General features: G+C 35.2%; 2 protein-coding genes across 5 annotated transcripts in view; one reads left to right on the forward strand and one right to left on the reverse strand.

Moving 5' to 3' along the window:
* LOC129273485 (large ribosomal subunit protein bL35m-like) overlaps window positions 1–3763 on the forward strand; it is a 7533-nt gene extending 3770 nt beyond the window's left edge. For 2 of the 4 annotated variants that reach the window (XR_010295380.1, XR_010295381.1), the window contains exons 3-6: window positions 681–812; window positions 1561–1626; window positions 2303–3562; window positions 3656–3763. Coding sequence is in view for 2 of the 4 variants with exons in the window: in XM_054910525.2 (XP_054766500.2) it covers window positions 681–812; window positions 1561–1626; window positions 2303–2474 (370 nt within the window). In the remaining 2 variants the exon portion in view is untranslated. Of the gene's footprint in view, window positions 1–680; window positions 813–1560; window positions 1627–2302 lie in introns of all 4 variants that reach the window. The other 2 variants (XM_054910525.2, XM_064108047.1) reach the window with 1 other exon arrangement.
* A 1569-nt stretch (window positions 3764–5332) lies between these two features.
* Window positions 5333–25737, reverse strand: LOC129273486 (protein TEX261-like). The gene is made up of 6 exons (XM_054910527.2): window positions 25555–25737; window positions 21967–22046; window positions 19382–19535; window positions 15025–15092; window positions 14188–14293; window positions 5333–8655 (listed from the first exon to the last, which is right to left on the reverse strand). The coding sequence occupies exons 1-6, from the start codon at window positions 25622–25624 to the stop codon at window positions 8537–8539; spliced, it is 597 nt and encodes a 198-aa protein (XP_054766502.2). The 5' UTR covers window positions 25625–25737; the 3' UTR covers window positions 5333–8536.

The following is a 25737-nucleotide window of genomic DNA, read 5'->3' on the forward strand; positions in this document are numbered from 1 at the left end:
TGTAGTCAAAGAAGTTAGATTTTACTGTTTATAATCCTTTCCTTGGATGCTGAAGTTATGATAACCATTTCTCCCTGTCTGAAACTCTAAAATACTAGCTTTTGCACCTTTACAATATGAGGTATGATTCATTGAAATTTTTATGCCACAATATTTCAATAATGTCATTTCATGTAACTGTAGCTACAGCAAAAATAGATTTTATTGAGAGGGAAATTATGTCCATTAGGTTGATTGGAATAAAGAAGTAAAATAAAACAACATAATTGTTACTATGATTGAAATCAGATAAATTATCTTTATCAGATAAAGATTCATAAATTTGGAGTTATACATGTAAAGATTGTTCTATAAAGCAGTGATATTTATTCATATTCACAGGCTACAATACATGTATGTATTGGAGATTTTATCAACATAAAAATATTGCTTGACTCCTCATGCAATATTCAAGAATTAGTGTAATTTGCTTTGTTGTAAAGGAGAGCAATACAATATTGCTTATCCATATCTCAGAAAAAAAGGGAGAAGCTTGTGTTTTATGTTTGGCAATAATATTCTTTTAGGGATATCTGTGTTGATGAAACATCATTGATGCTTTGGTCCTTTAAATCAGATTAGCTATGAAGGGTTTTGCCTTACTTTGTTTTTTCTTTACTTTCTTTCTTTCTTTCCGGCAGTATAAACCAGAAATTTGTGAAACCTCAAGTATTTAACCATCAACCCAATAGGACAGTGATACGATTCAGTAAAAACAAAGGCAAGAAGAAGACAGTTCATGCAGTGATTGATAGATTCTATAGACTTGACAAGTAGGTCAATTTTCTTTAATATTGTCCATAGCTTGACAAGTTACCATCTGCTATTAAAAGCTTCTATAACACTGTAAAAGATGACAAATTAAAGGGGGGGGGGGGAGTGGCTGTAAAATCTCGGCTGTTGACTGCATGATTTCAATGGAAATTGGCATGCATGTTGCTTGTGACATAATTGCCGAGATTGAATTTTGATTTTTACCCTATTTATACGTATAATAATTTTTCATGAATGCAAAAAAGATTAGTGGTCAGATTAGATCAATATTAAAAAAATTCTTATCTAGTTGCGTTAAAAGATTTGGTTATTGGCAGAGGCATACGTTTCAACTACACATCGTTGAGAATCCATCTTGTTTGAAAAAGGTCAGTTAGAGAGCTGGAAGAGGGGATTTATATTGTTGCTTTACCGATGTTTATAAGGTTATTGTTAGAAATATTTATCATTTTGGGTTGAAGAAAAGAGAAAAATCTGTTATTATTTCAGTGGCCCGACCATGGAGTAGCGTGTATGCAATGCTTTGCTACCGAAGGGAAAAGGCACTGTATCATTATCAAATGACTATTGGACTGGATTAGATTATTAAAACATTGGAGGAGTGTACGTTTCTATGTCGAGATCTACAAGAAAACGGGGGAAAATTGAATTAAAGATGAAATGTTGGAGTCACGGGAAGAGAACACAGGGTTGGAATTATGGAAAGTTACCTCTGAATTTGATTATTTGCAAAATTTTATTTTTCAGTGGTTTGTGGGTGAGGACGCAAGCAGGCAGGGCTAAGAAGCTTTGGAAGAAATCACCTCGACGCAGGTAAGTTATCTCAAAGTTTTTTGTTGTTTGCAGGATATTATCAAAGCCTTTCATTCTCTTGGCAACCAGTTCCTAACAATGTCAAGTCGCCCTTATATCTGTGATTGCAGTGGTTGCCAACGATATAAGTCCCCAGCTCTAACACAATGATATGGCTTGCGCAAGGATTTCTTGTTTAGAAACCATCTCTATAATTCAACAATAGACTGCAATAACCTCACTTTGGTACTCCTTTATACTCCCTGAAAAAATTGCATTAAATCAGGATGAAGGAGAATGAAAAGGAAACTTGTATGCCCCTAAGCAATAGCAGAGTAATGGAATTTTCTTGGTATAATAGAGTAATAAAATTTGAATGTAAATCCTTAAAAAAAAGCTTTAAAAATGCTAAATTGCGGTCTCAACACTCATTTTATCAAAGAACATTAAAAAATGTAGTATAAAAAATATGCAATTTATATATTATCTATTTATTTGTATTTTCATGTACATAAGATATTTGTTATTCATATTTCTTTGTTTATCGACTTATTCATTCATTTATTTCTTGATGGAAATATTTGGCGACACTATTCTGATTATAAAGAGCTATTTTTGTTGGTTTCACCCATTAAATTTACCCCCAAGCTTATTAATTTTTTTTTTTTTTACTGTTCTTGTGTTTTGTATTCTCCAGGCATCGACTGAAGCAACACATCTTCTGCAACAAGACTCAGTCCAAGATGCTCGACAGGATGGTGTCTGGTTATTGGAAAAAGAGGCGCCATTATCTTGATGACCCCTTTGAACAGTATCATGATCGGCACTTTGATGTTATCCCTCCGGGCAGTAACGTCAAAGAACAATAGAGACTTGTCGAGACTTGAGAGAGATTGTTTATCAGGGTGTAGGAAGTGGATTGGAAATCTTGTATCATCACTTCAAGAAGCCTTTGAACAGTATCACCCAGAGGCAATTCAGTGACTTGCTGCATAACTAGTGTAAGCCTCAAAGTTAAAGAGGTTAATTATACCAATAGAATGGATGGAGGATGATAATCTGATGTGATCTCCTATTTGACCTCAGGGCTTTGAGGACTTAGGAGCAGTATCATGAGCGGCACTTTAGCGTTGACCTCCTTGCAAATGAGCCTTGAGGGACACCAAGTCAGAAGATATGCAAAGTGATTGTTTAGAAATAGGGACTGGTATGAATGTGATTCAATAGGAAGGTCTTCACACATGTACTTGTTGTATGTAATTATGAGGAATAACCACAGTTGTTGCATGTCATAACACATGCACGCCACTTAACTTGAAAATGGTCTAAACTCGTAGGGTGGTGTTCTGATAACTATGGTTTAGTTAAACCTTGGTAAACTAGGATCAGTTGCCAGTTGTCAACTTATTCATCAATTAATATTATTGTCCTGCTGCAAAAAGTTGTCAAAAATTGAGTCGTGAAATGGAAAGGATATAAAAATATCAAAATATAATGAATTTTACGGTACATCGTAATTTCTGTGAATATGGAAAAATTGTTATGAAGCTAGCATTCCATAGAGGTATGGTTTAAAATTCTAGTTTCGACTAGGGTTAAACCAAGGTTTTATTAGAATACCACCCATATTAATTACATGTAAAGACCAGTTTGAAATTTCACCTTAGATGGGTCCTACATTTCTTATATTTGGGCAATGCAACACAAATGCATACAATCAATTAAAAAAAAACATTAACGTTTAATCAAGACCATTGTAGCATTCATATTTTGTTGATTAAGATCACTTAATTTTTTGTGATGGGCGCTAGTATGGCAGTTTCCTATAATTAATAATCAATATCAAAGAAGATTAACACAGAATCCAAGTATTACGAAGATAAAAATATGTTTTTGTGACATAAGTCAGCTATGATGGCTATCAATAAGGTTTTTCTTTTTTTACTCCCCCAAACAAGTATTAATAAGCAAGTGATATATGATTAAACAAGATGATTTTCATGGTGAAAAGATGGCACTTGGTGATATGTCCACAGTATCCTTGTATCAGGAATAGCCATCCTGAGTTGCAAAACAACCTCTGTAAGGATAACAAATTCATATTTTGTTCAAAGTATAATGTAATTTAGAAATTTACAATACAAAAATGAAAGTGGAAGTCTGCTTGTTTTTGTTATCATTTGACAGAGCCATGGAATATCATGATAGAGTTGAAGAGTAGAAAAACAACATTGTAGACAGAGAATGGAAATGTGATGAGAGAGGGAGTGAAGGGGGCAGGAGGGGGAAAGGGAGAGAAGGGAGAAAAGAGAGAGCGAGAAGAGAGAGATTAGCAGACAAATTTAGAAATAATAATACTAATATGTCCATTTATATAGTGCAGTTACTATGTGCATATCCTGATCTGCGCTTTGATACTTGGTATCATATTATGGTACCCCGGCTGTAGCTGATCCTACTGGGTTTACCATTCACCTCACCTGGGTCGAGTGCAACACAATGTCGATTAATTTCTTGCCGAAGGGGAAAAAAAAACGTCATGGCTGGGATCATGAGAAGCACTTGATGTTATGAAAGTTTAGAATAATGTTAATACCTCATACTAACCTCATTCTATCATCCCTTAGAGGGGTTAATTTCCAATTCGTCCAATTGCCAACTCGTCTACTACCATTTGGTCTACCATCAGTTCGTCCACTATCCACATGGTCTAATTGCCAATTCGTCCACTCACGATTTCGTCTAATAAGCAGTTGTCCCAATAACCATTTAGCCCATATAATATTAGGTCAATTTGGACTAAGTGTTAATTGTGTAAAATTAATGAAAATGAATTGGATATTAGACCAACTGGTTATGAGACGAAATGGTCATAGTGATGATTGGTCCAAATGGTTACTGGACTAAATGGTTTTAAGACAAAATGTTGGACGGAATGGCATTGTACATGAAAGTAGACCATGTGGTGAGTGGACGAGTTGGCAGTAGACGAACTGGCAATTTACCCTTTGAGGGAGGGGCCACATCAAGTTGCTGTTACTATGCACAACTTGCTGTTGCTATGTATGTGCATGTCGAGCAGGTCACTGTTTCAACTGGCTATGCCCGACATGCCGGTTGACAAGCAGCAGCGCAACATGAATTACATATTACAAAGTTTTCTGACAGTATTAGTTATTGGCACTTTGACACTCATCCAAACTTTCTTTCTTTTCTTGTGCGCCTCGGAATAGAATATTTCTAGATAGATGGCGCTATATAAATGCCTATTATTATTATCATTATCAATCAAATCAACTTAAAAAAGAGTTACACTAGTGGTCCTACAATAGAAACCAGTAGCCCTTGAGTCTAGGCTGAGTAGAGACAGATCTTTGTATTGACGAGACAGATAGAGCAAATATAGACTGCTCTGTATTTGGATGGTGGAAATCATCACCTCTGTGCTTTTCATACGAGCACTGCTATCAACCGAGGCTTCTATTGGCCTTCGATTCATTGGCTAGTATAAAAAGCAACTAGAGAATGATAATTTCCACACTTATCCTCATGGGCAGTAAATACTTGTAATTTTGTATACTGCCAAACCAAATAACAAGTTTCCACAGTTTTTTTTAGAAGGGATTTTTTTGTTTTTGTTTTGAAGAGCTCCCATAGCCCGGTACTATCAAAAAGACATGATTCTTTTTACTCTTCCACATGTATAAGTCATAGATTTCAGATGAAATACTTTTTTTTAATCAACTTTATTAAATTGCATATCTATCACAATGAATCCAGCATTTTTACATCAATATTTCTTCAAATCATACAGTTTAAAAGTGAGAAAAAGCACAGGAGATGTCTACTGTATTTTGTTTAACAAGATGTAGCATATTTATTGCCAAATAATTTAGGGGGCTTCGCGTAAATTTGCACTAAAATATGAAAACAATAACAGTAAGTGAAAACTATAGGCCCATATTCTCAATTCAGGTTTCATTTAAAATCTGGCCTAAAGTTGTGGTTTAGACGATAGCAAATTGACAATCAGACCAGAGAAATTTGCATTTGTGTAACTATGGATAGCCAACTGTGTTACAAATCTTTAAAAATACATGTTCAATTTATAAGCTCATTTCACACTCAAACCATATAACTGCCTGTCAAGAATAACTACTTAGTTTCTTCACAATAACAAAATGGGAAAGAAGACAGTAAACATAAGAAATGTAAAATATTTAGCAAGACATTTTTCGCTTTCCATAATGTTAGCATTTAGACTATGGCCTGAATTAAAATGAACTTGAGAATATGGGACATAGAACATGGAGTACACACAATGTCAAATAACATCCATATTACTATTACTAGTCTGTAAATAGTTGTGAGAGATTTATATGAAAATAAAATGAAAACTTAAAATTTGTACAAACAAAAAAGGTTGTTTTTTTTTATAGTAAAAAACCATTGTATCATAACATATTAAAATTGGGATTATTCACTAAGTTAGTAAGATATGGGTTATATATTATTTGTTAATGACTTGCACAAAGTTGAATGCATTTGCATAAATTGAAAGCATGCATCAATGGCATTCCTAACACCTCTGATTTAACAAATTGATGGACAAGTGTGCAATCATTAAATTTTTTTTTAGTCAATCGCTTCCAGAGATCAAGGGCTCAATATACACCTATTTAATCCTTAAAGTTTGAATGAGATTTATATCATGAGATTTTTCACTTATTATTTCTATGTGTGTTTACATGCATAATATTCAATATTGGAAATAATGAGCTTAAACACAACAGTCAATTTGTGAAAATACCTCGCACTGCAACCTTTTTTTCACATAGTGATGGAAATCAGCCACTTTTCAATCAAAAGGCATGGGACTTACCTGTAATTACCGTAGCTGTGTTTAGTATCCATCATTGCGCATATACAACGCCAAATGGCTAAAGTTAGGGGATTTCATATGATATAATAGTTCTTAGTAGTGCATGTAAAATGTATGCAAAAACTTTTTTTTTACAAAATCTCTTTGCAAATGAATTTTCTTTACAATTCATAAACAGATGTTATTCTACACATGAGTTGAAAAAAAAAACATACTGAGACAGAATAATTTGGGGTATTTGAGCGAATTTATAATGCATAATTCTCGACAGGTATAATTATGATTTTAAATTCTTATTTTCAATACAAGACAAGGAACTTGCAAGCTAATCTGAGATTAGCTTGATTAGCTTAATCTGAGTAGAAAATTTTGTGGTGTAGTTGTGTTCATACATTTTGTATGGCAAGATACTTGTGCAAAATGAAACCGCATATTATATTATTTTTCATGAGAGTGTGCAGTTATTATCCCTGTCCATCAAATTTAAATACATGTGTTTGACTAGGTGCAAAGCAAGAATAGCAAGAAAATCTATATTTTTAGTGTTTGGAACTGCCAATGTTTTTGTTCAGTTGACAGCATTTTTAAAGTGCCTGGCTACAGCTTTGCTACAAGTTCAATAATGTGAATTATATTGGAATTGGAGTATCATCTAACATTCAAATTTTGAAAGTATTAAATCTCTCCCCCCATTAGTTATTTTTGGGGTGAAACTTTTTACATACGAGCTCTCTCAGTAATGTTTTAATTTGTATTTTCGAAAGGCTTTTTGAACACTTTTCTTATAAATTTAGTGATTGCATAAATAAAACAAAAAGATTGTATCCTAAAATTTTCAGCCAGTTTAATAATGGACAAAGGGTTTTATACCAAAAAGGAACAAGGATTCTCGTCTGCACGCAGCACACAAGACCAGATTTCTACACTTTCAAATAATGACCTCTTTGACCTGTCGCCAAATCTAACCAGACACTCCTCATTCATATGCATACATTTTCATAAACCTTTTGTGATTTTGGCTTCTCTCGTTTTTCCATTTTTCACTATTTCATGACATTTACCTTGCTTATTGTCAGAACTTGCCATAAAAATAAAAAAAATCACTTTAATTATAAAGACTTTCTCTTGAAATTCTTATTCTTAAAATACTCTTCAGTAAAGAGTTGATAATGTGAAACATACTCAAGTATTTGTAGTGGCTGTTGAGTCTTTTTTTTCTTCATGTATTGGGGCTTGGTGAAAATTGTTAAATTTTTGGATCTCTTGTGCCCTCTGTGTCCCCCCCCCCCTTTAAAAAAGAACCACTTGGACACTCATCTTACAAATTTAGTAATAGGTTTTCAGAAAGCTACATACAAGGATAATTTCCTGAAAAAAATTTCAGCCCATTTCATAATTGAGAAGTGTTTTTTTACCTAAAAACAGGAAAAAATGTTTTTTTTTTTCAAATTTTGATCGGGCACCCTAAAATTATTCTTTTCATATCTGTCAAATACATCCAATAAAACACATTTTTAAAACTTCATATCATGCACACCATACAGATGCAGGACAAACACATTCATACATTGTAGTAATGAAGTGGAACAGTACATGTTTGGGGAATCAAAACTTAAAGCGAGGGCAGGCGTTAATGAAATAGCTCTAAAACATAAAAACGTCAGATTAAATCTGAAAAAAAATCTATCTAAAGCACATTCATCTCTTGATGTACGTAAGATGGCTCCATGGTTGTATAATATCCGACGTAAGGCTCGAGTCAACACACATACTTCTTACTGTACATACTTCTTATCCGATGTATCTCATATACATGTGAAAATGGATGTTCAGTACGGTCCATTCCAGCATTCACACAGCTGCCTGCAAATAGTCAATGGTTCAAACACATCAACAAGCTGTTAGAAAAAGAAACACACCTCAGAGGCATATGCAGTCATGTTATCACAAAGTAGTAGTAGTACCATGATGATGTCATAATGCTAATAGTAGAATAATTCTGTCCAATGTCACACCCTGTGTGTGTCTGAGCAGTACAAATTTACTTTTTCAGAAAGCTTTGCTTCGCTGAGGCAGGACCGATTCCTTGACAAAGTTGAAGCCGGCTAGCAGACCATTCCTCTTTGACTTTCTGTTGAAGTAGCTTGAAACGACATCATCCTTTTTCTCTGAAAGAAGATGAAGATGAAAATAATAACGTTATACCAACGGATCCGCACAGACAGGAAGGAGCGTTGAGAAAGGGTTCAAGGGGAAATATCCATTTCAATATATACATACACTAAGTCTATAACCAAATTTAATTACGCTAGATCTACCATTCTTAAAGGTCAAGTCCAACCCAGAAAAATGTCGATTTGAACAAATAGAGAAAAATCAAACTAGCATAACGCTGAAAATTTCATCAAAATGGACGTACAATAAGAAAGTTATGACATTTTAACGTTTCGCTTATTTTTTCACAAAACAGTTATATGCACAACTAAGTGACATTCAAATGAGACAATTGATGATGTCTCTCACTCACTATTTCTTTTGTTTTTTATTGTTTGAATGGCTTATTATATTCACTCGCGTTCGTAATCACTCGCGTCGGGTTGGTAATCACACGCGTTTTTTATTTTTGGCGATTTTTTTTTTTTCGGTGCGATTTTTTTTCTAACGGTGTCTTCAATGGGACAAACGTACTGGAAAAATAAAATAATATTGAAATTCGAGTTTCGTTTTATTTTAAGCTGGTAAGTGCCTTAAATAAAACGTTCTCGACCACTGTTTTAAGATAACAAGCAAATTTTGACTACTGTTTTAAAATAATCACATTCCACATCTTAAATCTTAGAGCCATAGGCGGCGGAAGCGGGGGGGGGGGCTCCCCCTAAAAAAAGAGAGAGAGGGGGGGGGGAGAGAAAGGAAGGGAAAGAGGGAGAAAAGATAAAGAAAAAAAAAGACAGACAGAACGAAAGAAGCAAGGAAAAAAGGAGAAAGAAAGGAGAAAAGGAATAAAGAAGAAAAAGGATGAAAGGCTACTCTCGATTTAGCTTTGCCTTTGGAGGATTTTCCTGAAGTCTGTGGTATTCTTTATAAAGCATAGTGAGGTGCTACAATTTCATAATATCACTATTTATTTCCTTCTCCCTTTCTTTGTGAATTATTCTACACTAACGTAAAAATCAGGGAGGAAAAAAGTGCTGAAGAAGAAAAGCAAGAAGGAAGGAGGAGGAGAAGTAGAAGAAGAAAAAAGAAGATGGAGGACATAAGGGGGTAAAAATGAAACTAAAAAGAGAAAATCGAGGGGAGGATGTAGAAGAAGAGAAAGAGAAGATAAAATAAGGGGAAGACTGAGAAGAGAAAAGGAAGAAGTGAGAAGGGAGATGAACAATAAGGAGAAAGGGAAGAAATTGAGAAGTAGAAGAACAGGGAGAAGAATAAGATGACATAATAATGGGAATAAAAATAAGACTGAGAAGAAAGAGAAGTAGGAGGGAGAGTAAAGTGCACTCTGGTTATAAAGAAGTCCGAGGGACCAACAAAATTGTTCCTTTATACAAATAATTGTGTGTGTGTGCCATGGGCGGAAATCTGTCCTGAAAGGTAGGGGGGACAACAGCCTTCGCCAATTGGGGGGTGGGGGCGAAAAATGTTTTCAGCCAAATGTTAATCCCCGATCGGCCGCTTGAAGGTAATTTTGTCTGTTTCATTGAAGGAGTAGTCCTCAGGGTAACTTTTTAACTTTATTCTTATAAATCAACATAAATGTATAATATCATTGTCCTTATTTATATAATGCGAGCGCGAAGCGCGAGCATAATTTTTTGGGCAAATTTGTGTATTTTTTCCTAAAATTTGAACATTCTGGGCATTGTTTGTTATCCTGAAAAAGATGTATATACAACTATAAATATTTACTACGAACGCGAAGTGCGAGCAGAGGTTAACTGATGGAAATGGTACCTGTTAAAGACTGCTTGCAGTTAGCCATGAAGACGTTACATATTTCAACAATCAAAATAATGTGAGCGCGAAGCGCGAGCTGAATTTTTTGAAATTTTTACCCAAAGACTGGAAATTCTAAGCACTTTTTGCAAAACTTAAACATATAATAGGTATAATACTAAACAATTGATGCGAACGCGAAGCGCGAGCGAAAAATTTTGAGATTTAGACCTAAGAACGAGAAACTCTATTCATGTTTTTTTAATCATGAAAAGGTTGAGTAATTGGGGGTCTTCCTTACACCCGGTCCTTACATTAATAATGCGAGTGCAAAATGCAGCCAGAAAACGTTCATATACCATTTATACGTTTAATTTGAATCGATCGAAAAGGTACTTGTTAAGGACTGCTTGCACTTAGTCATGAAGACGTTACATATTTCAACAATCAAATAATGCTAGCACGAATCGCGAGCTGAAAATTTTTGACATTTCTTCAAAAAGAATCGTAAATTTTAATCAATTTTTGTAATCGTGAACAGGGTAGCTATATAACTAAACAATTGATGCATGAGCAGAAGAATTCGAGATTTAGACCTAAAAACGTGACACTCCACTCATGTTTTGTAAATCATGAAAAGTGTGAGTAATATGGGATCTTTCTACATTAATAATGGATAAAAACTGGATAATGATTGAAATAGAGAACAAGTTGAATATCTGAATAAACATGCGCGTGTTTCAGATTTAGACTTAGAATCTCGGCATTCTACACATCTATCAGCGAGCGCGGAGCGAGCTTAAACTATTTGATATTCCGATCTGAAAAAAAGAGTCAATTTTAGCTGTATATTTCAAGCACTTTGTAGGAAAATTGTGAGGTGGATATGGATCATTAAATTAATATCTTATTTATTAATGCCTAATTAAGGCGAGAAATCTGATGATATTATGGCCTGAAAACTGGAAATTTCAAGCACTTTAGTAATTATGAACAGAATGCATCAGTTAAAATATTTTTAACCATTAATGCGAGCGCAAATCGCGAGCCAAAATCTTTGATAAGCTCTCATGAAAATCAATATTGAGACATACATAAATCGCCAATCAAAATGCGAGTAGCGCTATCTGCTACGTTTTGACAATCAGACTTGAAAAGGGATATTTTTCAATACTAAATGGAATACACAAAAATAATAGGTTCTGAATAAATCGAATTTTGCAAGCGCTCAGTGCAAGTAGAAAATGTCAATATACAGACCATAAAGCTGTCTCTTTTACAGAGCACTTTAAAAAAAATCAGTTTGTAAATCACACAAAATAATGAAAGTTCGATTTCCGAGGTGAAATGTATAATGTATATTGACTTCCAAACTTGATCTACAGTGCGTATAAAAAAAATTACACTTTGAAAAAGCCCTGGGAATTAAAAAATATACAACATGTGGGTAATTTTTTCACATATAATCTTGGGTTTGGGTCTCATCTATCCAATGAAAGTAAAAGTTTTGACGGAATGTTACACTTGAGTGAGCACTGTCCATTTTTGTAAAGCTCGCATAAATCTGTTTGCGCAGAAATGCTTGTTTTCACCGCTGTGTCAAGGGGAAAGGGCAAAATCAAACTTACCCTGCTGAACATTTCTCATACATTTCCCTTGCACTTTGAGTCAATTGAAATAAAACGGATACATTCAAGCATTTTGTAACAATTTTGCCACCCAAATTGAAATTTCAACACTTAGTAAGCACAACCTTTACCCTTTTTGTGCCAGCTGGATCTGAGGACATAACTGAATCTGAACAAAAGTTTATATCAGACATCTCCAGCATTTTTTCACTAAGTTTTTATCATTTAAAGTGGGTTTACATTTCATTTTTCATTTAATACTTGTTTCTCCACACTTTTCCCAAGCTTGACAATGATTAACAAAATGAAAATCAAGCCTAAGCCATTTCATGTAAATCACAGCTCAGTGTAAAGCAAATATCGTCACGATGGCCTCGATGTGTGGGGGAGTTGGGTGGGATGAAATGCACTTTTTGAAGTGTTTTGGGCAAAGAAACAAGTCAAGAAAGGTAAAAGATATCTTCAAATCAATTTTATTAGCTAAATTCCACTTGTTCTTCATGATTAAGGTCTTCTTTTATTCGCATAACTATTTCAAAGTTCTGCGCAAATCATTTTTCACTAACTTTTCAAAAGTAAGTGGTGCTCACTCAAGCAGAAATATTTTTCGACAGTTATATTGTCATTTGCTTAAATGGATCTGTACCAATGTTCAAATGTGGAAAAATCTTCAGGATATTACAAGTGTATAATTTTACAGGATTTTTTCAAAGTGTAAACTTTTTTTTGATACGCACTGTATAAGCTCCATATTGAAAAATCATCTAACAGGCAACGCGAGCGCGAAGTGTGAGCGAAAATTTTATATAGTGACATGAAATATTCTTTTTATTTTCCAAGTCTTCCCCTCATCTTATTTTATTCACTCTGGAAAACTTGACAAGCAAAAAAAAAACAAAGGTTTTCACTCAAAATGTAAGGTCATTTAGTCCCAAATACATGTATTATTTCGAATGTGAATGATGCATTTTTCTCCATCATAAAAGACCAAAAATAGTAGGGGGGACATTTGATATTGTGTCCCCCCTACTATTTTTGGTAGGGGGGACACGTCCCCCCTGTCCCCCCTGGGATTTCCGCCCATGGTGTGTGTGATATAAGTTTTTTTTAATTTTTAGAGTGGTCACAAAATTCGAGCGGAGTTGACCTTCCTTAGAGCAACACGCTTGTGTGTTGCTGCCCTCTACGTTCGTTGATATTGACCAAAAGCTTCGGTCTTTGTGTCTATTAATTATTATGTTGGTTGTTCCGCTGAACTCCGTTGGCTCCACTCACCAAATACAGAGAAATTTTAAAAAAATTAAAAATGTTTGAAAAAAACTCCTCGAAACAGACTGCTGCCAGCTGTCTGGGGCGGATCAAGCTTGTTATATATTATTGGTACTTAGAACAGTAGTCGAGTACATTTTATTTAAGGCACTTAATTGCCGGCTTAAAACGAAACTCAAATTTCCCTGTATGTCTGTCCCATTGAAGACACCGTTAAAAAAAAATCGCACCGAAATAAAAAAAATCGCCAAAAATTCAAAACGCGAGTGATTACGAACCAGAACGCGACGCGAGTGATTATAAACTGCCGTTTGAATTATACAATATTTCACCTTTTACAGATTTGACAATAAGGACCAACTTGACTGAACCATATATAGTATTAAACAAACCTAGTTCTACAAGTTCAGGGAGGAATTAATCGCTGTTTCACTTGACAATAAGGAGAAAATTAGAATATTTCATATTTCATGTAATAAAATACAAAAGACATAGTGAGTGGATGACATCATCAGTCTCCTCAGTTGCATACCGACCAGGATGTGCATATAACTGTTTTGTGAATCAAGCGAAACTTTAAAATGTCATAACTTTCTTATTTCACATCCGATTTTGATGAAATTTTCAGTGTTATGCTTGGATTTTTCTCTTTTTATTCAAATCAACTTTTTGTTCGGGTGAACTCGTCCTTTAAAGAGATGCAACACAATTTTGTAATATGGGTCCATAATAAAAAACCCAAGCAATTGATTGTAAAGTTGATAAATACACTTGATAGTTAAAGGTACATAATGATCAATGTAATCAAGTTTAAAATCAGTTGTAGGATCAAGTGATAAGCTTTGTGTTACAGGGCTCTGGTTCTATTACCTAATTCTGGTCTTTGCATTGTAGGTAGTACATTGTCTCCTGCTGACAGCGATACAAAGAATGCAAAGGGAACCAACCACAGACACAGTGTAAAATAAGCCAAGACCTGAATGAGAGAGAGAGAGAGAAAAAAAAAGAATCAGCGAATCAAAATAACACTATCGATTAAATTAAACTGCTTGGATCAGGTCACACCTGCAAATGACCTTGTTTCAGCTGCAAATTTGTCAGGAATTTCTGAAAATAAACAAGTGGGACACCTCTGGCAGTATTGCCTGCATCACAAGATTTAATATAGCAGCAGTGCTGACTTTGAAGACAACTTAAAAGATAAATAATTATTCACAAAAAACTCATTCATATGATAATCAAATACTAAGATCATTGACCCTAATGCTGCAGTCACATTTCCCCTACATTGGCCGTACGGTGAGTCGAAAACAGCAATTTTATTCATTTTTATTCAAACCACCTATTTGTAGCTGGTACAAAAAATATTAAAATCGGCTGTTTTCGACTCGCCATACGGGGGCTGTAAAGGAAATGTGATCTAATGACCTTAGATCTTGATTACATGACCTGAAACTCATGCAAAATGATCAGTGATACTTCATTACCCTTGTGTCCAGTTTCATGCAATAGATCCATTTACTTTCAAAGTTCTGATAACATCTAGAAAAGTTTAACCTTGGTTAAGATTTGAATGTTAACAACACTGCCATTGCCGCAGACTTAGGTACCTATATTCTTGCTCTGCTATGCAGGTGAGATAAAATGACTTCAATAACACAAAGCAATAAACTGTAACAAGATAACCATTATTCTGGGCATACTTACCTCGGAAAAGGGGTGCCATACATCTGAAAAATAGCTGAATGCAAAGTAATGGTTCACAATTACCAGAACTGAAAAGAGAGAAGAGAAAAAATAGAGAATGTGATAAGTGCTATGTACAAGTGATACTTTTGGGACCACGGAAGTCTGTTTGACTTACACAATATTCGACTTGGAAATGTAAATAACATGTGTTTGCATTTCAGGTCTCAAAACAGGCCTTGACTAAAGAGATTATTCAACTTAAGAAAGGCCAACTTAAGCAGAGTTCATCGTACAAGCAGAATAATTATTACCAGTACTATTTGCATTTTTTGCTACCCATAGTTATGTCCCAGATTTGAAGACCATGGAACTTAAACCAGGTTTTAGAGTACAGGCCTATGACATTACATTTCAACTGCTCCTAACTTGAGCTGACATATCTTCAATTTCCTGGCTTAAAGTATACATCCAAAGAATCAAAAGTATTTTATAATGACTTTATGTGGTCATCATTGTAAAGGGGAAGTATTACTAATCAGATATATAACTTCACTTTTCAAAATAGTGATCAGAGATTGCAGAAATCAGCTCTCAAAAATGATTTATTTTCATGCCATATTTCTGCCTTCCACCGGTCCTCTTGCGAGCTCCAGCTGAGTGACGTCACACAATGAGCAGTGAGCAGCTGAGCTGACAGCAGCCCATTGGAGACGATCTTTCCAATCAGCGTTTTTTGCTCTTAGAATTGTTTATTCCTCTTAAGATTGGTCTTGTTATATAGATAAAAGTTTGAATTTACTGAACAGTGAAAAAAAGTGCACATTTAAGGTATTTTGGTGACCGATATTTAGCTTAGAATTTTTTTTTTTTTTCAAGAAATATAGGTGAATAAACAAAGCATATTTTCACGTAGAAATCACACTTGCGTCACATTAATGTTATAGTCAATATAAAGCATAGACATTCTTCTTTATGACTGAACAAAAATTATGAAATTTCATTAAGTAGCAAAGTCAGGAATCACAAAAAAAACACGGCAATATCCATCGCGAAATGACTGAAATTGCAGTTGAATTGCCGAAGCATTATTAGGAAACAGCGGCGAGCGGACTTTCTTTCATATATCTTAAAAATGCCTTCCTGTTAGGGCGATGGTCTGTGGCCAAATGCGTTGGCCATTGTTTTGTCATGTGCGAGGACCCTGGTTCGAAACTCGGATTTTTTTTTTCTGGGTATTTTTTTTTTATTCCTTCCCCGTCCCTACCCATCTTTTTTTTCTCTTTTTATTTTCTTGTGAAATTCTATTCAGACCTGTATTTATCAAATCTTGCTTCTTAATTGCTGCTTTTGATTTTCAAGTTCTTGATTAGATTATTTCTACTCTTATTTGGGATGGGAGGGGTAGAGTTAAAAGTCAAGTCCACATCAACTAAAAATTATTTGAATAGAGTGATTTCCCTTGTTGTTTTTACTCAAAACAGTCATATACACAAAACAATGATATGCAAATTAGAGTTGTCACTCACATCACATTCGTTTCTATTTTTTGTGGCATTTTGTTTTTTATTCTTTGCAGATTTGACGATAGGAAACTCTTCATCTGATCACAATAGGTTATATTTACGGAACTGTTAAAATAGTAATTATATAAATTTGAATCAAAGTTTTTATGAAATTTCCTGCAATATCTTGTTATTTTTCTTTAAATTCAAATGAATTTTTGGTTGCGTGGACTTCTCCTTTACTCTTAATGTAGGGAATGCATAGCAAAATTTATCCAGAAACAAAATTGTCTTAGAATATGCAAATCAGTAATTGGACACATGTTCACTTTTCTTTCATCCAGGCCACTTCCTCACATCCACCAGGCTTTCAGTCTGATGATGAACCATCACACAACATTCACAGTGCTTCACAATAAATATTTCACTTCTGTTCATACATGCAATAAATATTGTGGAAAACAAATAAAAGGCGTACCCATATTCAAATACCGTTTAAAAGGACAAATATATTATACCTTTCGAGAAAAATCAGCACGTTAAATATCTGATAACAAAATATAATTATGGGGCACTGCAAGAAACTTATGTTCAATTGCAAATCAAGCGTAAGTCTTAAATTCAAATTCAAGCGTAATAAGGTCGAGTTGCAATCGCAATTCAACTACATGTTTAATCAAAGGACTTTCCCTTGATTTGGGACGTGTGATTGAGTATAACATTTCTCGCAAAATGCCCTAGTAACATTAAAATTGTTCTTTCGTTTTAAATTGTGTGTTATTATTTTTGACAAGCTGTATTCCTGTCCGAGTAAAATTTCTTAGTTCTCTCCAAAACTGTGCTCAAAATTGTTTCCAAGATTGATAAAGAAATTTTTTCTTTTGTATCATTATCATTCCACAACTTGCAAACCGTAGGTCCTGGAAAGAGTGAAGAAAAAAATGGCTATATCCAAATCATAGTAAAAGGACATGATGGAATCTCCCAGATTGAGGTAGCAAGCAGAGACCAGAAGTCACCAGAGTTAGCAATTGTGCAGATCTGTGTGTAGAAGAGAGAAAAAAAGAAATAGTTTAAATAATCAAATCAAAGTATGAATTTAATTATCGTGATGATTGATGACGTGCGGTGGCATGTAATTCCCGGTCAACAACAAATGATAGTAGGTTTAGACACCTGAAAAGTTCCACTCAGAACACTGGTGCTCTACCTCAAGTGATGTTTGTGTAGGCCCCACTCCACTTCACTACCGCTACACTACCGTACATGTACGCCACACCTACCCGGGTAAGTGTGTAGCGTAGTGTAGGCTGTAGCAGTACTCCAGTAGTGAAGTGGAGACTACACGAACATCACTTGAGGTACGGTGCTCTCTGAGTCTCTGTGTCATTACAAAGATTGCATTTATCTTCATTGTTGAAGGCATTACGCATACATATATGCAGCAACACTCTAATCAGAAAGAAACACCAGACTCTAATTTTGGCCCACCCAAGGGTTCATTACATGCCGCCGCGCACAGAAAATTCAAGCAATAGAAGTCGTGGACCCAAGAAGTGAGATCCCAGCACGCGCGACCCACTAGTTAGAAATCCACTGCCAAACGCGGTTCGTGGTTAGTATACTAATACTAACCTCGCAATACGTACTAGTAGTATACTAATACTAACCTCGCAATACGTGTGAGTGATTTTGGCCAGGAATCAGGGTAATCACTGCTGAAAATTTGTCTGGCTTCATGACATCGGCATCATGGTGATATAATTCTGTGTATAATAAAAACTTAAACATTCCTCTGAAACAGCAGATTTTCAGCCATGGTCCATACCACTCAGTGCTCCTAAATAATTTAATTGCCTGCCTGAGTCCTGACCAGTTTTAGAAATCTGAAGAAAAAATCTGCTGGAATTGTGCCACTCACACGTATTAAGTATACTAACCCCGCACCACGAACCGCGTTTGGCAGTGGATTTCTAACTAGTGGGTCGCGCGTGCTTAGCCTGGAGGCGTCTGGGATCTCACTTCTTGGGTCCACAACACACGACTTCTATGGCTTGATTTTTCTGTGCGTGGCGGCATGTAATGAACCCTTGCCTTGGGTGGAATTGTACAAAAACATTATTTCTAAAATAAAAACTTTTTAATTTTAATAGTAGTTATGCCAAAATGCATGATTCTAAACTTATATCAGATCTGTATCTGTCATCTGACCTGAATGCATCGTCAGAACAAGTACAGTTTCCAAACATGCTTACCTAATTGACTTTTGACTGGATCAAACAGCGTAGCCTGCAACATGCATCGGGAGCAAGTGAATGGGACCGTGCAGCTTGGAGTTTTTCAATAGTTAGTAGAGCAACACAACGAAGACTGTCGAGTGGACAAAATCGATCTTTCCAGTTCACAATTCAATAAAAAACGGGCAAAATAACACAGTTCTGGTTCCCTTATAGTCTGAAGTTGTCGAAAACAGAATTCGGATGTCACATTACATGAAGAAAACGGTAAATTCGGAAGATATTGAAGACGTCAGTAAGGTGATTCAGTGCATTATGCACAGAGGGATGATGAGCTCGATTATTGTGTGACGTCATTATTCTCGACTGTTTTCACTGCGTGAACTGTCGGTCTGGGGGGCGGCTGGGGGGCTTAGAATGGTCTCTAATAATTTCATTTCTTGCATTTCCACGACATCGATAAGACTTTTTAGTGACATATTTGTGTATAAAAAGACAAGACCTTTCCATTCATATATAATTTGTCTATAATCATCACTTTCGTGAATTTTCTTTGTGTGTATACTTTAAACCTACAAACTGCTACTAACCTTGGGCACTTTTTTCCAGAAATGAATGATACAATTTTACACTTACCACAGCTAATGATAAATGTGGGTGATGTAAGCTCGATGAAAGGAAAATTCTTCAGCATAAGAGAGTACATGAAGACTGAGAAAAGTCCAACAAACGTGAGCGAGTATGGTAGATCTTCAAACAAAATCAAACCAATATATATTGCTGCTGTACCCTGTTGCCAAAGATCAAATGAGAAAAGAAGATGGGGTTATTACAGGGAATAATTTTACTTCTAAAATTCGAATAGCATTTTTGCAGTAGAAGGAAAGCTTTTAATTATGTTTTGTACAGTCCTATGATAACATTATGCTACATCCTTATTCTACCATTTATTATGGAATAATTGCCTGGGGATGTGTAATACAAACACAACTAAATAGAATATTACTTCTCCAGAAAAAAAGCTCTAAGAATAATTTTTCAAACACACTTTAGATCACATACTGATATCTCATTTTTTGAAAATAACATTCTCAAAGTGACATACATCTTTTCGAACTTAGTCAATTAATGTTCAAATTAAGCAAGGGTGATCTCCCTGCTATTTTCTCTAATATGTTCAGTAAAAATGCATCCATACACTGCTACCCAACAAGGCAACAACAATATTATCACCTTCCTTTAACAAGAACTTTATTTGCAAAGAATTCATTTGTCTTCTCTGGGCCTGCCTACTGGAACTCTCTGCCTCAAGATTTTAAAGAATCCCCTAATGTAAATATTTTTAAACGCAAACTAAATAAAATGTTAAATTTTGAAATACTCGTTGCAAACAGGTCGTGCTGAATAACTAATTTAATTATACTCGGCTTTTGTGTATATGTGTATTATATGCGCTCATATTATATACCTATACATGTATATGTGGAGCGTTGTGGCCCAGTGGATTAGTCTTCGGACTTTGAAACAGAGGGTCGTGGGTTCAAATCCCAGCCATGGCGTAATTTCCTTCAGCAAGAAACTGGTCCACAGTGTGCTGCACTCAACCCAGGTGAGGTAAATGGGTACCGGTAGGAAGTAATTCCTTAAAAAGCTGTGTGCGCTATGAACGCCTAGCTTAGCCGGGTAATATAGGAGCGCCTTGAGCACCTAACAAGGTGGATATGTGCGCAATATAAATACCCTATATTATTATTATTATTATATTATTTGTTTTAATTTTTTTTTTCTTCTTAAAATTGCAATTAGCCAAAGTACCTGCTCCTGCTGCCCGCCTTCTTTCTACTTTGTGTACACTGCACTCCTCCGTCCCTCCTCTCCTCTCCTCTCCCCTCCCCTCCCCCTCACCCCTCTCTCTCTCTCTCTCTCTAATATTGTAAAACAAAATATTTTCTAACACGATCCTTCAGTTACGTTTTTGTAAATTGTACAAAACTTGTTTGTATTCATTTCTTAAACAAACATTCTATATATTATTACGACCCAATATTTCTTTGTTGTAATTTTTTTAATGAAACTAAGTTAGGGGCTTGCCTTTTATACAAGCTTTGCTTTTTTCAGCAAGACCCTCCGTTTACTTTTAAATACAAATGTCATCTGAGGTAACTTTATATATTGAATTGTGTTCCTTAAATCTATGATTATGTTATATTATGTCTTGTAGTATTTTTGACCTTGTTATGTTATGTTTATCATATTATGTACAATTGTGAAACGGAAATCAATAAATCAAATCAATAATTACTACGCAAAAGGAATTTTGTGTAGCAGTCATGAAACAAAAAAGCTTGGAGCAATTGTGATGTGATAAAAGGAATATTCCCTGGGTCCTGTAACACAAAGGTTAGCGATTAATTGTACGCTTGATTTTCACCATTAATTGTACATTGTAGTCAATGCAATCAATTCTACGATCATTACTAAGCTTTGTCATACAGGCCCCTGGTTATAATGATATTAAATGGACAAAAACTTTTTTTTAAAGCAATTATCATTATTATGATTATTGAATGTATCTCAAATAACATAGCTCCCCCCCCCCCTTGCCAGCCAATCAAGGGGGGGGGGGACATGAAACCCATGAATACAGAAAAATCTAACTCAAATGGAAACTTATAGAAAACAAAGGTAAATCTGAAAAGCAGTTAGGTTAACAAAATTGGACGATAATAAGTTTATGAATTTTTAAAAGTTGTTTAAGGATTTCATTTTCATGAGATGTTATGTTTATTATGATGTAAATATTCCTCTATTTACTCTGATAAAACAACAAACTGATTAAAAACTCCTTTTTTCTTCAAAATGATTTACTAAAAATTATTTGCTTTTATAATTGATTATTGACCAAGGACGAAGGGTACTTACAGGAGAAAATTACAAATTCCTGATAATTACACAATCAATTCACCACGTTGCCAATTAAACAAAATACATCATCTTTGTTAATTTAAGTTTTCAAACAGCCATAATTTTATTTTCTTCCTTTGTCTGATTTGTTTCAAATTTTCTCATTTTATAAATGAATTTAATCCCCCAAACTCTAGTACCAGTGAGTGAAAGAGTGAGCCGGAGGGGGGGGGGGGGGGGGGGGGGGGGCTCACTTCCACCCCTCCCACATACACATACATTTAACTAGAATCAAAAGCAGGGGGACATGTACTCACTATGTGAAGCCACTTGATGCACTTTGCAGCCATGACTGTATATTCTTCAACTAGTTCTGCCATGTAATATAGCCCAGCAGCTAAGGAAAAATTTAAAGATACAGATATTGTGAATTCTATTGAACAAAAAAAAAAAACAACTTCAAGGGCTTGATTTTCACTGATATGTTTTAAGTTCTATGTACATGGAAAAAATTATAATTCATTTAAATTTCTGTTTATTACCTTGGATAAAGTAATTTCATTTCTCAATTTGTTTTGGAAATCACTAAATAATGATATAACCTTGTTCTGTGTTACTACTCCCTGTGTGGGGAAATAAGGTTAACTTAGTGCTTTAATTTGTTTGGCTTATTTTCACTTGTTCTTGGGGACAAATGCTTGATTTCTGACAGTGTCAATTTTATAACAACTATTAATCATGTAACTTGGCTCTTAAGTAAACTGATTTTTTTTTTTCTAAATTAAAAATATAGATGAAAAATTACAATTGTCTTGAAATTTCACTTTTCACCAATAGAGGGCCGACACAAAAATATGCCAAAAATTCAAGTTTTTGAGCATTCTGGTGAATACAAAAATGATCCCTAAGTTACTAATGAAAAATAAACTGCAACTGTATGGAAATGAGTATTTTGGGTTACAAAAGTGACATTTCAATAAACTTTTAAAATGTGTATATATACTGCACAGATCTACATCATAGATTCCCCACAAGCAGGGTGGTCGCAGTGAACAAGTGATGAAAATAAACATCTTAAGAATATAATCAGCTTTACCAGTTTCTTGAAATAATAAGTGATGTAAAATGTAAAATTTTTAGGAAAGAGTTCCATATGCATCCCCCGCCAAAAATAACCAAAAATTGTTGAGACTTCTAGTTTGTTCACTTCAGATTTTCTTTTTATTTTTTTACTGTTGCTCACCTTATAGTTGGGACTCAACCCACCTCGTTTTATCTGCAGTCAAGACCTCTTCCCGCTATGCTAGCGAGAAGCGCCGATACCGGAAAGGGTATTTTAACGACTAATAATAATAATAGGCATTTATATAGCGCCATCTATCTAGAAATATTCTTTTCCGAGGCGCGTTGTTATTATCATTATTACCCCGGCTTTAGCTCGAGCTGCCTTTCAGCGCTCATGCATTTAAGGAATTAATCCTGCCGGGTACCCATTCATCTCACCTGGGTTGAGTGCAGCACAATGTGGATGAATTTCTTGCTGAAGGAAATTACACCATGGCTGGGATTCGAACCCACGACCCTCTGTTTCAAAGTCAGAAGACTAATCCACTGGGCCACAACGCTCCAGTCGATAATTCGACTAGTCTAGATTCACAGACCCTATACTGACTAAATAAACCGATATCTATGGACAATTACACGCACTAGATCCTGCTCGAAATTTGATGGAATAAAACCAAATTTTGGTAAGTATTTCCACTATCCCATCATATATTTTCTATATTAGGGCTAGATATATTATTCTGAACCTTCTTCATGTTGTTATTTTCAATTTTAGTGGGGGGGGGGGTGCATATGGAGTTCTTGCCAATTTGGATTCCAAAATGCTGGTCTCAGGTTGCATCGATCATTCATCGATCTATTGCAGCTTGAGCATTAGACAGGAATAACCGTTGTTTCTGGGGATTTATTTAACAATTTCTGACATTTTACTATCATCCCCATTCACCGACGGTAGTGTGTTAGTGCAAGCCTGCATGTGTAATCAGGTCCACCAATTCAGGCGACCAGGATTTTACTAGATTTTTTTTTAAAATAATTATAAATGACATATTATCTTGAACGAAGGCCCACTATTTTCGTTAGGTCACTCTAATCTTTCTTTGATACTTTACATATTCCATTCACATATACATTCTGGTACAGATCCATTTAAGCACATGACGATATAACTGTTGAAAAATATTTCCGCTTAAATGAGCACCACTTACTTTTGAAAAGTTAATGAAAAATGATTTGCGCAGAACGTTGAAATAGTTATGCGAATAAAAGTAGACCTTAATCATGAAGAACACGTGGGATTTAGCTAGTAAAATTGATTTGCAGATATCTTACATTTTTTAACTTGTCTCCTTGCCTAAAACACTTCAAAGAGTGCATTGCGCCCCACCCCACTCCCCCAGACACCGAGGCCATCATGACGATATTTGCTTTACATTGAGTTGTGATTTACATGAAATGGCTTAGGCTTGATTTTCATTATGTTAATCATTGTCAAGCTTGGGAAAAGTGTGGAAAACAAATTAATAATGAAATGTAAACCCACTTTAAATGATAAAAACTTAGTGAGAAAATGCTGGAGACGTTTGATATAAACTTTTGTTCAGATTTAGTTATGTCCTCAGATCCAGCTGCCACAAAAAGGGTAAAGACTAAAGGTTGTGCTTACTAAGTGTTGAAATTTCATATTGGGTGGCAAAATTGTTACACAATGCTTGAATGTATCCGTTTTATTTCAATTGACTAAAAGTGCAAGGGAAATCATCCAAAATGTATGAGAAATGTTTCGCAGGGTAAGTTTGATTTCGCCCTTTCCCCTTGACACAGTGTGAAAACAAACATTTCTGCGCAAACAGATTTCTGCGAGCTTTACAAAAATGGACAGTGCTCACTCAAGTGTAACAATCTGTCAAAACTTTTGCTTTCATTGGATAGATGAGACCCAAACCCAAGATTATATGTGAAAAAATTACTCACATGTATATTTTTTAATTCCCAGGGCTTTTTCAAAGTGTAAACTTTTTATTGATACGCACTGTATAGCGACTGGTAAATACGACCAAGATGGCAACTTACGTTGACCAACGAAAGGAACGAAGATGACTATGTTTTGATCATAATTTGAAAGGAATTAGTGGTAACTCAACTGCGGTCTAGACTAAACTACAATACAATATTTCTGAATTTTATTTATTTTTCGTAAAGTTTGATGTAGGCCTAGGCCTAATTTCTTTTTTATAATCATAATGTGACATTTTATGTACAGAAAACGATCCGAAAATCGGGTTTCTGCCAAATGTATCTAACGTTATTGCTTATACTTATAGTTTGTCTGTACGTACGGGCCAACAACTCTTCAGCCTATGTATTGGTGAGTGGAGCCATCGCAGTTCAGCGGAACAACCAAAATACATAATTACAGTCTTACAGAGACTGAAGCTTTTGCCATTTTTGGTCTTTTTTATTTTTGCCTTGGATATATTTTTTATTACAATTAGCCTACCGTACCGGTAGTGAATTTGCTTATTATCAGATTATAAAATTGCACAACTGCACTAGCGTCTAAAGATTAGTTTAAAGCCCTGGCCTTGGCCTCATGTTTTGATTTAATTCGAAATATACCGGTTGCCAACGCGAGTCATTGACTGACGGTACCTTGATTTGAGTACTGACCGGGCCGGTCCCGCTTTGACGTCCCGAACTCCCCCGCCGAAACGGCGGAGCTCTCTTATTCGGTGCCGTTGAATGATTGTGAGATGACAATTCAATCACTTCACAGAGTCTACTGAGCAAGTTCGGACTTTGAGTCTTTGACGAAATCAAATAACGAAGCAAAACTTTACCTAATGCAAGTGTAGCGAGGCATACTTGAATTGCAGTTGCTAGCCACGAAAGTAGAAAGAAGAACCACATTTTTAATTCGTTAGTAGTTCGTTAAAATGATTTTTTTCTCAGTGAAATTGAAAAAGGACAAAGCCAATTTCGTCTACGTCGTCGTCGCTGACAAACTGTGGTGTCTTCAATTC

Source organism: Lytechinus pictus, chromosome 12 (genome assembly GCF_037042905.1).
Source record: "Lytechinus pictus isolate F3 Inbred chromosome 12, Lp3.0, whole genome shotgun sequence".
NCBI classification, from domain to species: domain Eukaryota; kingdom Metazoa; phylum Echinodermata; class Echinoidea; order Temnopleuroida; family Toxopneustidae; genus Lytechinus; species Lytechinus pictus.